Source organism: Ricinus communis, chromosome 6 (assembly GCF_019578655.1).
Source record: "Ricinus communis isolate WT05 ecotype wild-type chromosome 6, ASM1957865v1, whole genome shotgun sequence".
NCBI classification, from domain to species: Eukaryota; Viridiplantae; Streptophyta; class Magnoliopsida; order Malpighiales; family Euphorbiaceae; genus Ricinus; species Ricinus communis.
The window spans coordinates 12,709,688-12,727,488 of NC_063261.1; the positions used below are offsets into that span (position 1 = coordinate 12,709,688).

The 17,801-nt window shown below is 32.8% G+C and overlaps 3 protein-coding genes across 5 annotated transcripts; 1 reads left to right on the forward strand and 2 right to left on the reverse strand.

Moving 5' to 3' along the window:
* Positions 1 to 3,647: 3,647 nt before the first annotated feature.
* Positions 3,648 to 5,625, forward strand: LOC8278993. Its single transcript, XM_002526721.4, has 2 exons — positions 3,648 to 4,175; positions 5,037 to 5,625. Exons 1-2 carry the CDS (start codon positions 3,983 to 3,985, stop codon positions 5,264 to 5,266), a joined length of 423 nt encoding a protein of 140 aa, XP_002526767.1. The 5' UTR covers positions 3,648 to 3,982; the 3' UTR covers positions 5,267 to 5,625.
* Positions 5,626 to 6,004: 379 nt separating this feature from the next.
* Positions 6,005 to 6,928, reverse strand: LOC8278992 (thylakoid lumenal 19 kDa protein, chloroplastic). Its single transcript, XM_002526720.4, has one exon. It carries the CDS (start codon positions 6,889 to 6,891, stop codon positions 6,169 to 6,171), a length of 723 nt encoding a protein of 240 aa, XP_002526766.1. The 5' UTR covers positions 6,892 to 6,928; the 3' UTR covers positions 6,005 to 6,168.
* A 1,933-nt stretch (positions 6,929 to 8,861) lies between these two features.
* On the reverse strand, positions 8,862 to 16,536 carry LOC8278991 (putative RING-type E3 ubiquitin transferase C3H69). 3 transcript variants are annotated; one of them, XM_015723921.3, is made up of 9 exons: positions 16,181 to 16,536; positions 15,459 to 15,546; positions 14,563 to 15,353; positions 14,176 to 14,245; positions 12,083 to 12,290; positions 11,020 to 11,108; positions 10,842 to 10,904; positions 10,594 to 10,675; positions 8,862 to 9,353 (listed from the first exon to the last, which is right to left on the reverse strand). In XM_015723921.3, exons 1-6 carry the CDS (start codon positions 16,189 to 16,191, stop codon positions 11,053 to 11,055), a joined length of 1,224 nt encoding a protein of 407 aa, XP_015579407.1. In that variant the 5' UTR covers positions 16,192 to 16,536; the 3' UTR covers positions 8,862 to 9,353; positions 10,594 to 10,675; positions 10,842 to 10,904; positions 11,020 to 11,052. The 3 variants fall into 3 exon arrangements, with proteins under 3 accessions (XP_015579407.1, XP_002526765.1, XP_015579406.1); XM_002526719.4 differs by lacking the exon at positions 12,083 to 12,290 and having other exon boundaries at positions 16,181 to 16,535; XM_015723920.3 differs by lacking the exons at positions 8,862 to 9,353; positions 10,594 to 10,675; positions 10,842 to 10,904; positions 11,020 to 11,108 and having other exon boundaries at positions 11,541 to 12,290; positions 16,181 to 16,535.
* Positions 16,537 to 17,801: the final 1,265 nt, after the last annotated feature.

Below are 17,801 nucleotides of genomic sequence, written 5' to 3' on the forward strand. Positions count from 1 at the left end.
TTTTACAAATGAGTGGCATTTCTCAAGTTCCAAAAGGAAGCTTACACCACAAAATCCAGAGATGGATCTGGAAGCCAACTTCCCTATTTGTGTATATTAGTCTTTAATTTTATTGTTTAACAAATTATTCCCTATAAATGCAAGCAATTTATATACATGCATACCAAATAACACACATAGTTCACCTAAGTCTAGCCCATTTTATTCAAGCTCAGCCCACATCGGAGTTGTTAGCTTAGTTTACTAGTTAATTATGTATGTTGCCCACCTAGTCTAGCCCAATTATATTTTATACTTTTGGTTTCCAGCTTTTAGACCTAATGGACTACTTATTATAATAAGCCCCGCTCAGTGCAATCATGATTCTAATGAAGTCCAATCCTAACTAAAGCACATCAAGACCCGCTAAGTCTACTTAGATTTTAGGATTTTAGGCCCAATTAATGTTGATTATCCTATTGGACTATAATATTCATGTTACATCCAGTTTTATTAGCCATAAGTCTTTGTGGCCTATTTTAATCAATTACATAACATATATTTAATTAACCATACAATAAGAAAGAATAAATAAAATAAAGGCAGAAAGTAAACCTAATTATTACAACTCGGCCACAATTACGATTGTGAAAAGAAAAAGACCTAAAAGCTATACAGAATGCTGAAATACATAAAATCGTCCAAAAGATAAAAAAATGGGGCTGGCCTTACACAACTGATCATAAATCATGACCTTAATCATATTTCTAAAAATAAATAAAAAAAAATAACAAAGAAATGAAGGAACCAATTTCTAGGATGGTGATGGATGCATGTTAAAAGGAACCCTTAGGTCGTCATCATAATTGATGGATCTACGAGTCTCAAGTGATGATGATGCAGTTGAGTTAAAGACTAGGTAGGAATCTAATGTTGGATCTGGTGTAGAAAAAAACTATTGTCTTTAGAAAACAAATTTCCAAAAACGGTTCTTTCTTGAATGGCTTCTTTCTCAATAACTTGAGTTCTCTGCCCAAATAAGAACAACAATCTTTTTCTTCTTTTCTCTCTAATGTTTCTCTCTGTGTTTTTCTTCTCAGTATTTTTCAAGTTTCGTTGTTACCTGTTGCCAAATTATAGTTCTTAATTCTTCCTCCTTAACTCTAATCACCTTTTTCTATTTATAGAGATAGCGTTTTAAGGGAAACTCTAAGGGTGACGATAAAATTTAAAATAATATCGATAAATATCAAATTTAAATAATAATCAATAAAAATCATGATTATCATTAAGAAAACCTTCTAGAATCTATATATGGTCGTAAAATTGTCGAGAAAAATGACGTTGGATTGTAAAAAAGCTAATCGGCTCTGTGTAGAGTCGATTAGCTCTATGCAAATGAGGTTTTAAAATCTTTGCAATTAGGTCTTTAAATTTGTAAAAGTTGTCATTTTGATCCTCAAACTTTATTTTTCTTGACAATTGAGTCCAAATTAATTCTGAAAAGGTAATTCCAACTAGATTAACCTCGACCTTAGCCTTGGATTCATTTGTCCTTCATTTCTCGAGATCTGAGAAGGTAGTAACTTTTATCACAAGATTTTTTGTATTTTTCTCGATTTCTAAATCTGGAGAAGGGCTGTTGACAACAGTAAAGTTATTCCTTGAAGTCTTTTTTTATTGTTGGAAGTTAGGATTAAGGCGAGTGAATTCTCATATTCTCTATATATTTCTACAACTGATTTGAATTGTTTTGAATTAAGATTATTTATGTTGTTGAATATTTATTAGAAATTATATCTTCATAAAAATTATTTTTAGAATGATTTTGAGAACTTTGATGATATCTTACTTTCTATATGAAATTAGATCAAACATTTGTTCATCTTATGGTTTTAATTTATTTTGTATTATATTATATGACTATTATCTAATTGGATTTACAAATTGAATGTTATTTATAATAAATGGATTTTGATATTTTTGAATAATGATTTTGATGGCTACATTTTGGCTCTTGGTAAATAGAGTATCTGACACTCACAATATATTCTTTCGCCCATACTAACAGGTATACAGTAAGTTTTGTTTCATTGATTATTTAGTCGATTTTGCCCATGTCAAGGGTATGATATTAGTGATCATAGCTGCAAACTTTGTTTAAGCTTTGAATTTGATTTGAGTTATTTTTTTTATAACAAGTCTTCATGAGCTGTTTAAAGTGGTATACATTATATAATGTAAAACTTTATTTGATCCGGTAGTGGATATGAGAGTTTATTTACTAAGCAATTGGTAGCTTACTCCCCTCCTAAATCTTTTTCCATAGGAAAAAGTGATTTGATCAAGTAAAGTTGATGGTTAAACGGAGTATTGAAGAACGTTATTTTATTAGTTCTTAATAAAATTTAGTTTATAAATTTTAAAATTATAAACTGAGATTTTAAAATATAGTAAGTTGACTATTTTGGTTTTAATGTTATTCGGAGTTTGTTAAAAATTTAAATTAAAAGTGTGCCTAGTTTGGTTTAGAAGTTTTAATAATATGATTGAGGTATTGTATTATCTTGAGACTAAGTCTTGAGATAATACAATCATCACGCTTAGATTTTGAGGCGTGGCAACTTAGATCTTTTGAATTAGACTAGGAAACTTTAAAAGGTCAATAACAATATTACTCAAAGTTTATACAGCATGTTATAGAATAGAGATCTTTAATTGATTCAAGACTTTAAACGTATAATGAATGTGATAAGAGTATATAGTTAAGAGTGGCAAACATAATATATACATGTCCTGATTAAAAAAATAAAAATCATTACAAATAACATTATCACTAATAATAATATCAAAATTTAAAATATAATAAAAATGGGTACTATTAAGACCTAGAGCTTCAGTTTTGAAAGGATGTACTTGTCCCAAGTGCTACGAGGACTTTCTCCTTAGAAAAATGATGATATGAAGACATGATTTTTTTTGTATCAAAGGATGCAATGATTTCTGCTAGTTGTAAATGAACCAAATGTGTTGTGAGCTACTCGGAGTTTAGTTTGATAAAAAAAATTGTTTGTGATTATTCATTAAGTTAATCAAACGAAGCTCGAGATCAATAATTTTATTGAGTCGAATTCGAGCTTGACATAGTTTAATTTGTTTGCTTGCAAGTCTACTGAATTTGGTTCGTTTAGGAATCTTGCAATCTATTTAATGAGCAGACTCGTTTATAAACTTGTCTGTAGGCTCGTTTAATAATTCAAGCTCGAATTCAAATTAATTTTATTTTTAAATTTAAAATCTCGTATGTATATAATATAATATAATATTAATATATTATAAATATATATTTTATACATTATCTATATAATGTATATATATATTCTTATATAATAATAAGTATAATAATTACTTATAATAATAAAATATTTAACAAGCTCAAACTTTTTATTAATAACTATTTGATGAGCCAAATTCAAACTCAGCTCGTTTAGTATAATAAATGAGTTAATTATATACTGAATTTGAACTACTCGTGAATTTAATAATTTTAAAATAAATCAAATTCGAACTTAAATTCAAATCAAACTCGAGCCTTGCTCAAGCTCTAATTAAACTCAAACTGAGCTTAATTTTTTATCAAATTAACTCAATTGAGCTCGAGCTCGTCAACTTTCAGCTGGTTTCTTTACAGCCGTAGTTCGTAAACATGTAAGGAAATGTTAGAACAGAAAATTCAACAAAAAGAAAAAAGAAACTAAGGCCCAACCCAACTACGGGATATTAAAACATGTGCAGAATAAATTTGATGTAGAAAATTGAATTACTAAAAACAGAAAGAGAAAGGGAAGGCCATCATTTCCACAAGTTCGACACTATTGCAGACAGACCTGCCATTCCCAAGGCCTCTTTCTGGGTTTCTCAAATCACTTCCATAAATTAACAAAAAAAGAAAAAGAAAAAAACAAAACGACACCGTCTCTAACCTCTCAGTAAAAAAATCAGCATGGCTTTGACATGCTATCATCTTCCGCAAAGCCTTCACTGCAATCCACCAAATGCAGTGGTGATAATCAGGTCATCTTCAAAATCAAATATATCTCAAACCCAAATCAAGAAACTTTGCTTGAAGTGTAATACCCTTTATCTTGATAAAGATAATTCTCCTACTGCTTGCTCTTTCCATGGCCATTCCACTGGTAAATCTTTTTCTTTTCTCATCTCTCACTAATGGGTTTTCTTTCTTTTAATTCCCCTGCTCAATATAGATTCCTTTGTGTTATTCAATTCATTGTCTCGAAAATTGCATAGTATGCCTACTCTATCGACGTTCGAAATCATTATGAGTGTGTTTGGGAAGTTTAAAAGTGCAAGAACTCAATTCTATTGGGTCAATTCTTATGTTTGGATTGCTTTTAGTTTCTAGAATTGAATTCTTTCTACTTATTAAAAACGAAAAGGTGTCATGGTTTTGCAAGAATCTAATTCAATTGAATTCTTGAACATGATTAATTCGAAGCAAGGCCTTATAAAGCACTTTTCTTTTTAAATTTTGTATAGCCATACCTGAAATGCAGAGCTCCTCTCAAGTTTGCTTTTGGAACAGGGAAGGTTTTGTTTAGATAGATAATGATTTGAATCTGATAATGAGTTTTGGTTATTATTACATGTAGATTGCATTATGTTTGCAAGATTGCTTGGATGTAAACCCAATTCCTGAATGTAAATTCTCTCTCTTTTTTCCATTGTTTTTCTATAATTTAGCTAACCACAAATAACAAATTCTTCTGTCCCTACTATGGAGTACCCATATGTGATAAGTGGTAGAAGTGTTGAATCTTCATAACTATTCTGCTCTAAGTCAATGGGATCTGCCCCTTGATTTTACCGCAAAAGCTCATTTTCGACTCCTGGAATGTCGCCTTGGCCTCTGAAATTCGTGAACTTTCATTGTCATTTCATCAGTACAGGGCTGTTTCCAAATTCTCTCTAGGGTCAGTTTTGTGGGTAATACTTGGTAGTGATGATATTCTTAGGTGATGATTTTTCTATACATGCAGGCGAGAAGGGATTATTTTCATTGGCTCCACCGCACCAAGGGATCGATGGAGAATGGACTGATGCGTCTGGAGTAATTGTTTATAAATGGAATGAGAAGAGTAACAGACCAAATACTGGAAGTGCCAATTGGAAGAAGAGATGGAGCTGCTGTGCAGAGTATGATGAAAATGCCCCGCCTTGTCGACAAGGATGGCATGCTTCGTATGATGATGGATTCACTTTGTACTAGTCCAAGTCGGCCTGAATCAGATCGTAAATTTAGCAGCATAAGGAATGCAATAACAATTATTTTCCGGTGCTATAAATCATGGTGGGCAATTATGTAGCATTTAGGATGAAGTGGAGATACATGCTCAGAGTCTGCTTGGACAAAATTGATGCTTATGCAATCACTCAAACAGGTTTTAGTCTGGACTGTTGAAGCATTAGTCAATTAGAGGCATTGGCTATGTATTGTAGCACTAATTATTTTCATCATACATCACGATTAGAACTGACCGCAGATCAGTTTCGTTTTCTTGTTCTTTTGATAACCAGAGATTTACTGAAAATCGCCCGAGTTTCCAATGGGTTTTTCTTTGGTTCAAAGTGCTACAGCAAGAGGACATTTCATTTTATCATTAGATGCATTGGCCAGCCATAATCACTTGTCAGGAACATTGTAGTGGATCTCTGCACACCAGGCTTGCCAAGTTCTAATAAAAAATTATTTACACTGCATTTTTGCCGGTGACATGTTAGTAGTATTCATGGGATTATCATCCTCAACAGGATTAAGCATTCAAAACAATATCCAATTACAAAAACTTAATTGAAGAAAGCTGAAATACCATTATATATTTACCACTAACACAGGTAGTTGAAAATGAATTTAATAGTGGTTAAGTTCTTTTATGAGTTTTAACAAGTAAAAGTCCAAGCATAACCAAAAAAGTCAGATGGGAAGCAAAAGAAAAGAAAAGGAACGAAAGAAAAGGCTAAACAGAAGCTTTAATTAGTGCAGAAAATCTTCCTCTCTTCTCTCTCTCTCTCTCTATGTATATATATGAATATCAAGTGCATTAAAGACAAGCAGTTAAGCAGAACCTCAACTCATATTAACAAAAAAAATAAAATAAAAAAGAGCACTCCTTAAAAGGACCCAACAGTCTTAAACGACTCATGAAGATGCCTCAAGGTCTCTTCATCCTTATTCCACTCAGGAGTTGGTGCATTAACAAAATGAGCATACAACTTGTTCTTAGCACAAGTAACCTTAATCAAGCTGTGTTTCCCAACACCATCAATCTCGTACACATAATACAATTGCCCATTGTCATCATTCTTCTCTTCACTTTTCACACTATCTGCTCCAGATATCAAGTCCTGCAAGTCCACATCAGACAGGGCCAAGTTGTTTAACACAACATCTTTTGGAGCTAGCTGTCTGAATCCTGCAAGAAATGTTAAGTACTCTTTCTCAGTCCTCTTTTTAGGATTGTAGAACTCACTATCGGTTCCATTTGTACCCTTCTCAACTTTGGACACTAGTCGCTCTTTCCATCCTTCAGGAACATCATATACGTACTCAGCTGAGGCTTTCTTATCAGAGTTTCCACCGTAACCGCCGTAGTTAGCCGCGCTGGCTGCAGTGCCGTAGTAGAGACGGTAGGCCTGTGCTGGGTCTGCGAGGGAAGGGGGAGGAGCAGTGGCAGTTAATATTGTTGTGGCTGCAATGGTAGCAGTGAGGGTGGCTAGGAGGGGTTTTTGGGATGAGATTGGGTGTTGAGATTTTAATGGCGGCAGGTTTTGCGGCGGTCTTTGGGTGGCGGTGGAAGAAGAGAAGCGGGCTGATGGAGAGAGAATTGTAGCCATGATATTGGATTGGCTACTAGTGGATATAGGTAGTTTTTTTTTATATGACATTATCTTGTTGCATATATCTTCAACCAATCAACTGCTGCCCAATCATCATACATTAGAGAAGTATTTGAACATGTTATTTTTTCACAATTTTGGATCATGGATTTGTATCTAAAGTTTAAAATAGATAATTTTTAGAAATCTTTTTCTTAGTTCAAGTTTGTGTTTCCATTTATGCATAGACAATTCATTAATTTTTAATAATTAAATATATAATTTTAAAATTCTACCATATAAAACATGTATGATATATATACACTTGATATAGGTAAGGCCACTTGCTTGAGAAGGCATAACAAGCATTGTGCAACCTAGATCTTGTCAAAAGACAAATTCGAACTGTGCGAGCTCTTGCATCAGAACTAGACTGATCAAATTAGGAACTAAATTAGGCAACAATTCCAATTTATACAAGCCTAATCTTTAAGAGGAAAATGTGGGTTAAAAGGTTCAATCTCTTATCAAATCTGGACCGACTCTAAACGTGAATGACAATCTGAGTCTGTTAAATTAAAAAATATAAATTCTATTTAATAAATTTAGATTGAGGTACTTATTATATATTTTGTGTTTTTCTATATTACACTACTTACTTTTTTAACATTTAAAAATTATATTTTTTTATCCTTTTATTTTATAGTTTTATACTAAAAATATTTTTTGTCAGAATTTTCGTTAACAAATACTAATTAAGTTTGATTTTTATACTATTCATTTCTTGATTTTTGATGAAATATACAAATTGCTCCTTATCTTTTATTTTTTGCACTAAAATCTTTTTTCATTTTGAAAGTCACTGCAATTAAAGGACTAAATTGATAACAAAAAATAACTTGATCCTCAAACTTTTTTTTATCGAAGTTATAATTCTAGTGTAAAAAAATTAATAATAAAAATAAAATCTATTTTAGTTTAATAATTTAAAGTTAAACTATATGAATTTTTAATATTTTGATAAATATAAAAACTTTTAAATTTTACTAGAATTTAATTTTGCTAGAAACTAGAGTAAGTAAAAGAATACTAGTAATTATTTTTATACAAATATAAATTAATTTTGCATAGAAATTAAATAAATGGGTTCCAGTGGAATAAACAAACTATAAAGAGAAATTTGTATATTATATAGAAAATTATGGGACAAATAGTATAAAATCGGACAATTGTTAACGCTTATTTAATAAAAATTCTGAAAAAATTATTTTCAGTATAAAATTGTAAAATAAAAAAATAATTTTTAAATATTAAAGAATAACTAAATAGTAGTTACCCCATTAAATTTTTAAGCTTAAGAATATATTTAAACTTGATCCACTTATATCGGAAAAAAAAAAAAGAATATTTATACACAATTAAATTTTAATTGAATTGATTAGAATTTAAAGACTAAAATTAAATTTTAATTATGATCCACATGAAAGCTAACTAAATCACATTATAATTATTAACTTTTATTAAACATAAAATGTTATATAATAATATTATGGAAAATATATAAAAGAAATTAAAGGATGTAATGAATGTAGACATTTTTAAGAGTAATTCTCAAATTTTTGAAGTACAATTTTAATTATTTTAATCTGAGAGAAAGTCAAATCAAAGCTAAATCATAACTGGATCAGAACTGTAGAAACCGTCTACGAATAAGATCGGAACTGTAAATCAATTGTGAGCCATTCAACCCTTAATCATAAATCAAACTTCCAGGTGCGGTTCAACCTCCTAATCGACTTGACCATAAACCGAATTTCAGAGCTAGTCTTGGCCAGGAAGCATATTGTTTTCTCCCCTCACCACAATTCAATTTTTAATACAGTAAAAAGAACTATCAAGTTAGAGTGGCAGCAGATATAAGAATCATAGCTTTGACATAATTGGTTTAGAGAGCATAATCAAATCGCTAACAAATTGCACGAGTAGAATTCAGGCAATCTAAACATGGTGCCATTCATTTGATCACCATCATCGACACAAATGGCAAGTATGTGGATATCGTTACAAGCCTAGCGTATTGTTCTATGCGAGAATCTCATTAATATTTTCACCAAATAAAAAAAGAAAAAAAACATTTTACAGGCAACCAAACCACAACAATGTAGCTTTACCGAAGAGTAGTGTTACACAGCTACCCTGATCATGGTTCTCCAGAATCACGGTGCATATAATGAAGATGATTAGGACAAAAACCAGGCACCTAATCATTGTCTTTTCACTGCCCTTCCTGCCGTAATGGAAGCAATCTATCTGTATTGGCAAACATCCATTATTCAAATTGATTTTCGTCACTAAATTTAATTTTGCCATGGGGTTGACGTATTCTTCAAAAGTATTAGTTCACTTAAAACATAATATGCAGTTTATTTCGCGCCTTTCAGCTTCCCATAATCAAGTCTCCTCCTCCACCAAGCAATCCTCTGCATTTTTTGGCAACAAGAGCAAGTAAATAAATATGTAATAAGACCCCCACGTAGCAACACATTAAATTGAGGTAAATATAACATCATAACAAATTACCAATACAGCCCAGACTTCTGCTCACTGACAGAAGTGACAGCACATTCATTCACATTATAGTAATAGCAACAGTAATCTATCTCAAGAGTCCTTCAAAACTAATGCATGGCACACACCCTATGCACACCATAGGTGCACAACCTTCTTATTTTAACAATTGCAAATAACTCAAACTTGCCCAACTACAGCATCGATCCAGCCACTATTCAGCTATTTGAGAATAGTGGTCTGCCAGATTTCCATGCACTGAACCTGTGTAAACCTACAGGATGGTATTTAAACTTAAAAACAGAAGCCATACTAATAAGAAGCCATTGATATGATCATCAAGGAGAAATGTCAAAATTTCAATTATATAAAAGAGGGGAAAGTCCTCAGTGTAATGAAACAAGATTGATTGAACCACAGAACAGACCATTCAAAACAAGATTGGTTGAACCACATCAGGTTTCTAAGACAAATCCACAGGAAGGATCCACGAAGTAGGTTAGCTAGTTAGCTACTGGCATGGTAAGATACATTCACCATATCAGTGCAATAAGACATGGAAGCACATAAAGGTCTCAACTACTTTGACAAGAATTTGGCCAAAATCAAATATATGCTTCAAGACCTGAAATAGTCCTGAAACTAAAAGCAAAAACATGTGGGAATTTTCCATCCTAAAAGAAAAAAGGATCAATGATTCTGGAGGTCCTCGAGTACTATTCATGAATGTGAAATGGAGTCTCTCTTTTTCTTTCTCCCACTTTTGTCCAATTAAATGCAAAACTTGAATTTCTGGAGCCCAAACGATGGTAATTATGCATCAAAAATTGCTAACAAGGAGAAAAGGTAAAAATTACTTTTAACTTTTCCCTAAATTACTATATCCTCTAAATATCTAATTTATAAAATATCCAATAAATATTTCAAAAGAAACTTATTCTTCTCCGTCAGTAAACCTGGTCACCACCCGCCACTTATTCATATCCTTTACCGACATCACCACCACCACCTACCAACCTCCACCCCCACAATTACACAATCACAAGTAGCACAGGGCCTCAAATACACACTGGAAATAATGAAAAGAAAAAACAGAGAGAGAGAGAGAGAGAGCTAAGATCAAAATGGCATACTCATAGATCAATCTTTTACCTTACATATAACAGGAGTTTTGACACAGGAAATTGAAGACCATTCAGACATTGAAACTATATATCTTGATATTGGTGATAACCTGCATATTTGAAGAAAGTGAATAAATCACTTTGGTTCATCATACATGCAACCACCTGTACTATGAATGTGGCCGCCCATACACATGTAATTGTCTGGGCATGCACATAAATTCAGTCAGTGGTCAATGAAAAATGAATACTAATAGGTAATAACCTAATACGTACACAAGAATAATTGAACAGCCTTGTCTTCAACTTATTTGCAAGCTACCAAGAAAATCAGAAAGCCTGAAAATGCAATAAATTTATTAAATTACATATAACCCAGAAATAATTAATAAACAACAAGAATACAATCAATTGGCAGGCAAAACTTAAAGACAAAAGGAGATATCAAATAAACCTGATATCTTTAGCTATCACAGTCTGTCCATCTTCAGCCCCAAGATGACGCAGAGCAACTTCCTCCAAACGGCCATCTCGGAATGCATGCTGCAAAGTAGGAATATCATAAATACACACCACAAAACCCTACACTAATTACCACAAAAGAAATAATTTAATAATCTCAAACAGAAAATATGCGAATAAATTGCCATCACAAAACATAATCTGCTGTTACATGAGTCCTCATAAATCACAGGTCCCTGAATGGTAGCGTAATTTGTTATCAATACTGCCCTAACTACATGACAGCATAAGTCACTAAAATTATTCATTAATTGTGCTTTCTTTTTTTTTTTTTTTTTGGGGCATAAACCACATAACCATTTCCTCCTTTAACACAACGCAAATTTAACATGGACTATCGCCAGAGAAGCAAAATAACCATCCTCTCAAAAGAGAAAGATTTAGCGAGCTAAATATAAAAGAAAAGATGGATGAGAGAGAGCTGCAAGAAATAGCTTTCAGGTAGTCGGGGACTAATAATATAAAATTTTTCATACCTGCCCTAAATCAGGTTTTATTAGTAACACCAACAAGCCAGGGGTTTATTTTACAAAGAAACAATTAACAAGTACAAGCACATGAACAAGGTGGTCACAACACTCAAACCCAGCTTTCTCATTAATATGTTGAAACTAAAGCATGTCATTCAAGCCTTCAGTTTAGCTCTTGAATGCACAACAGCCAACAAACACATGTCCGTGCTGTTAGACTACCACACTGCAATGCTAAACACATAATTATATGAAACCAATAAATTGGCAGACAACCTAGATTCAATTCAAATAAACATTGTCCCAACATAACACGGCGAATGGACATATAAATAATAAACTATAAGTTTCATCTATCTCCAAATGCTCAGAACACTAGGATGTCAAAAGCCAAAAAGACCAACTCTAAAAGTCCAGCAGAAGATATGTTTGCAATACGACTAAAACTAATAGCTTAAAAGAGATAATTCTCCTCATCACTGGAAGAGTCATATAATCCAACACTCAGCTGCATTAATAACAAACCCATATCATCTATATCATCTTCATCAAAATAATCCTCATCAAAATAATCTTCAGCATCATAGATTTCATATTCATCTTCTCCAATAAAGTGCTCAAAGACATCAAAGAATGCATTCATATCATCCACAGCACTGGATCTGCAAGGACGTGGCCTCCGTGGAGGGGGTCTGTGATATTTCCATGTGTATGAGCCTCTCTTGACAGTATGCTGGAACACAACACAACACCGTATCCATTAAAGGAGTTATAACGCTCTCCGCAATGAAAGAAAATATGAATACAAAGGTTCATAATTCTGAAGGCTCTATGTACAAGGTAAGCTCAGAAAATGCTATTTCAACAGCATATTGAAGAATGTAACCAAAATAATATTATATATATATGTATATATATATATATATATATATATATATAGTGAGAGAGAGAGAGAGAGAGAGAGAGAGAGAGAGAGAAGGCAACACAACAAAATCCTATACACACACTACAGGCAAAGGCTCGTTCAGGATTTAGGAGCATCTTGACACAACCTGGTTCCACTTGAAAACCAAATAAATCCAAGAATATATTTGCAGAACATTATCCAAAGTCAGAGTTAATGCATCTCTTTCAAAAGAAGGAAGCAAATTGTCTCTTTAGTTTTGGATCTGCATAAAATAAAGTGCAAAGCATTTGACATATATGTCATGGCAAATTCTTGCAGAAAATTAAAAGAAAGTATTTCAAAATAAATATGGCGAACAAGTAGGACAAATTGGTAAAAATGGTAGTTAAAGAAGTTTTCATAATTCTCATAAAACGTCAATATCGTGGCTGATTGTCTTGAATGGTCCAAATAGAAACATGAAAAACAAAGCTTGGAGCCAGAAGAAAACATATTAGATGGTCAAAATATAAGGAGATTATAAGAGGTTTGGCAAAACCAAAATACTTTGTCTCGGAAAATACTTTAGTTTTCCTGTAAGCTTTACACCATTAAATCAAGTTAATAGTGTTGTGGCAACCACCTCACTGCTCTTTTTCATTCCAATCCTCATCCTCCTTTCCCCATTCTTCAGTTTCAAAAATAACACTTTCCAAAAGCACACAAAAATGTTAAATCATGTCCAAGTCAAGTAATGCCATCCTTTAAAAGCCTTTACTAAAGCAACCATGGTAGCTTCCTAGGTCTTCAATACACAAAAGCAAATTGATTTTAATCTAATTTAACCACTTAGCCCTCTCTATCATCAAACAGGGAACTTAACATTCAATGAGGCTGAATGAAGTTTGGTTCAGTTAAATACAATTATTTTAATGTTATTCGATCTTTTAAGAATCCAGAGAATCAGTACCAATGTTGTGCTATTACAATTAAGATCAATAAGCTCTATATAAGCCAACATAACCAGCAGAAACTCATATGCACCAAGACTTGTATCAACTACAGCGTTATTGGCCTGTAGCCCATCTATGGCCATAGACTTGGATCAAATACAACATAGATCAACAAATAGAACATATTAATAAACAACAATCACATAATTCCTTGAAATATGGCTTATTCCCTCTTCTTCATACTCCCCTTCTAATCCTACAATTACCAGTAGTATAGTGCTTCTTGCAGTAACGCCTCATAGGAAATTACCAAAAGACCTTGGAACATGTCTAGCTCATTCCGACCAAGTTCTTTTTCTTCTTTTTTCTGTAAGGCCAGGGGGAGCCACCCCCAATTGTGAATCAAAGAAGAAGAGATATCACTCAGTACCGCTCACACCTACCTTCTATTAAGAACTTAGAAAAGAAGTCACTTCTCAAAGCCAAGTGTAGCCCCAAAAAGAATCGAGAAAGCATACCCTGGGGAAGTAACATTCAAAACAATCGAAGACAATGTAGGGCACATATAAAGAAGTTACTTGAATACTAATCCGAGAAAAATAAAATTAGAAGAGGCAAACAGGGCTACTGACTACTGCTAATTATACATTCATTGGCAAAAACAAATACAAAAAAAAAAATCCAACTTTCAAAAATCTAAACAATGCTCCAGTAGACAGACAAAGGAGAAACCAAGGATAAAAATTCTTCTGCAAATTAAACCAAGACAGCTAGTTTACCTTGTAAAAACAACTGGTCCCAAATGGGCAGTTCCCATTCCCAAAGTCGAAATGCTTGCAATCTATAGAACTGCCAAATAAAAAAAAATGAAAATGGGCAATCGATAATATATTACTTAAAATTAATAAATTTATGAGTTGATTAAACCGACTCAAAAGTCCCAAGTTTTTCAGTGATATAAACCCTCTATGTAACTGCAAACTACGCACTTGGATGACTCTTTTTTCTTTCCAGGTCAAGAGATAAAAACATTGACTATATCTTGTATGCTTCCAATTTTCAGTGCACTGATTTTGAAATGTAATTTCAAAATTTCCAGGATTAGATTGGCAATTTATAAATTGGGTCACACATGATGAGAATCATGTACAACTACACAACATTACCTGAGTTTTGCCTTGTAGCTATCAACAATCTCCTGCTTTTCTTCTTTGGAGGAATACCAGATGACACTTGGAACAACAAAGTATGACAGCTTGCGGCAGATTGGGCAAGCCCTCAAAGCAGTATTGACATCCATTCCAGAGGTTGGGGAACTGCTACGCCAATTCCTAATGCATGATATACAGAATGGATGATCACATTCTGATAGCAGCCCAAACTTTCGCTCAGCTGCTGTGGGCTTTGAAAGCACACGGTCTAGGCACACACTGCACTCTATTTCTTGACTGTGTTTTAAAGCCTCAAGATGCTTTTGCTTCTTCTCGCATGTTCTTAAATGTTCCTCTCTTTCTTCTGGTCTGAACGGATGCAAGCAATTTTTCCCACAAGTAGGGCAAAGGTCACCATGTACATGAGGACATTTATCTCCACGGGGACAATTACCAGCAGCAGCAAATGAACAGAGAGGATGGTCTTCGGGCTTAACATTCCTAGGCTCTATTATCTCACCATTTTCCAACAAGTTATTAGGTCCAGAATCCAAATTCCATGCTGGATTGCTGGGAGGAAAAAAAGGGTTTCTTGAAGCAGAAAGCTCTCCAGAAGCATTGTGGACTGATGTTAACCTACTTGATCCGGTTCTCACAGAATGAACCAGAGGAATTGAAGTTGATGCTAAAGATTGGTAAGAAACTGTTGATGAAGACGAAGCGGAATCTGACCTAAGAGGTTTGACATGTTCATATCTACATCTACTTCCATACGAACAAATTCCTTTTTGATAATAAGTGCAAATCTGTGTTAACGAACAAGCATAAACCAACAATGAGAAACTCAAATCATCTCTTCGTTAAGAATTAGTAAAAGAGCATATAAAGCAAAGCAAAACCAAAAACTTCACATTATTCGGTGGATCTTTCCAGTCATGTGAAAACTCGCAATGCTCTCCTTTCAAACATGCTCCATGTGCAAAGAACTTGCAAAGTACCCTGGTAGAATAAAACACAACACACATTTAAAAGAATAAAAAGACCAAACCAAAAAAAGTAGGAACCCAAGAAACTCAAAGAGTGGCATCATTCATTAAATTCTAAACAGAAGGAAGATATTTCTGATTCAAAATTAAAGCATCATATTAATGACTCAAAAGAAAATAACTAAATAAAGTTTTGTCCTCTTCAGATTATCTTGGCAATCTATTACATATTTCTTTATTTTCCTCCACGTTCCAATAACTCAACTGTTGGACATAAACACACAAAACAATCCAAGATCAATAATATCCACATACACAACAAATGTCCTCTATCTCCCTCGTAGGTGGAGCTGGAAACAATCAATTTTCAAAAATCATTTCAAAAAGAACCCTAACCTTCAATTCAAAATTTCAGACGCAAAATTAAATTAAAAAGCATAACTTTCACACAATCCAAACGCATCAATCAATAAATTTAAACACTTACACCGTATTTCCATACATAAACATCACTGACAAACTCTCATAAACAAGAACATATAACGATCGTCCTCATCATCATCAAGACCAAATGACACATAAATCCAATCAAAACAAACAAAATTACACACTACCACAAACAAATCAAAAGAAAATAAAAACTTCACCTCTTAGACATCGAGATTAAAGCTTCCAATCGAGTTTCACCTTATTTTCTTTTCTTTTTTTATTCCTCCTCTGTAAAAGCAAGCAATTGAATTTCAACCACTGGACCAAAAGACGAGGAAAAGAGAAGAGAGACGCAGCGAAATTAGAGGAGGGTATCACGTGAAAATGCAATCATTAATTAAATTTTTGATTCATAATTTAAAAAGACTCTTCAAGTTTTTCTCTCTTCTCAATCCTGCTTATTAGGGTTTCCATTTTTTTGGCGGTTGGTGGGTAATACGATCTTCTTCTTCCTTTTTTCCTACTACTCTCGAAGCCATCGAATTTTTGCACTCAAATACCGGAAAGGTCCCTCCCCTAAGTTTTATGTGAAGAGGGGCAGTCATGTAATTGTCTGAGAGCTTAGATGGCATAAAGGGTATCGAAGAATTTGGTTTGGGCTCCATGTTTCATAGCCGGTCGGGTTTGTTTTGAGGATATTCGGTTCTTAGTGCACCGTGGCAACGTGGCCATTGCCTCAAGATTTCCTTTTTTTTTTTACAACATATATTTTTTCTTTAAACTTTTCAATTTTGTTTATCTAAATTAATTCTTATTTTGTTTTATTAAATTATTTTATTTTTTGTTTTCAAAATTTAATAATCCTTAATAAGAATAAAAATTAAAAATATATGTATAAATATGTTGAAGATATCTTAAGATAAATATAAATATTTGTATAATATTTATCTCTTCACCGGCTCTAGGATTTCGAATATTGCCAGATATGAATTATTTCATAATTAATATGTTTAATGAAAAATAAATTAATTATAGTGACCTGACTCTTATGAGAACAATTGTACGAAAAGGCTTAAGGAATCTTAACTTTTTTGAATTCTTAACTCTATTTCTAAAAATCTTATTAAGTCTAAGTAAAAATTGCAACTAAGAACTAAAGAAATAAAAAAAAATAAAAGTCAAAGCTGAAGAAATTAAATTAAGAAAATTATATTTATAAATGCTGAAAATAAATTTAAGCTAAAGAAATTAAAAACTAAAGAAAAACTGAAAGAAGTAAAAAGCTACAGTATTATAAAAAAAAAAATTGCTAAGTATTATTAATTTGTTGATATGATTTTTTGTCAAATAATTATTAATCCTTGAATATGAAGTGAGCTCTTCAATTTATATACTTCTTCAGTTTGGTAATCACATCTTTGATAACTGCTTGAATACATATGCTTAATGAAGTAACTTGTTAAGGTGATTAAACACGTAAAGCTATTTTTAGGAAAATGGTGCGATTAACTCTTCCACTTTCTCAATGGTTGAACACGTGAAGTTGTTATCAAGAAAGTGGTGCAGTGAAACTCTCAATCTTCTTACAACATGACAATTCTTTTTTTTTTTTGTATTTTCTCCTAAAATACCTCTCCACTACTTTCGACTTCTCAAACCAATTGACTCCTTTTCATTCTCCATATTTTACACTTTGCATCAAGGTTCTCTATTGCATCACCTTAGACATTTGAACTTCCTCAACTACTTGATCTAGTGAAATACTTATTGCACCACCTCAAATAGTTAAGTCAGTAAAATAAATATAAAGACTCAAAAACATTGATGTATAATGGTTCT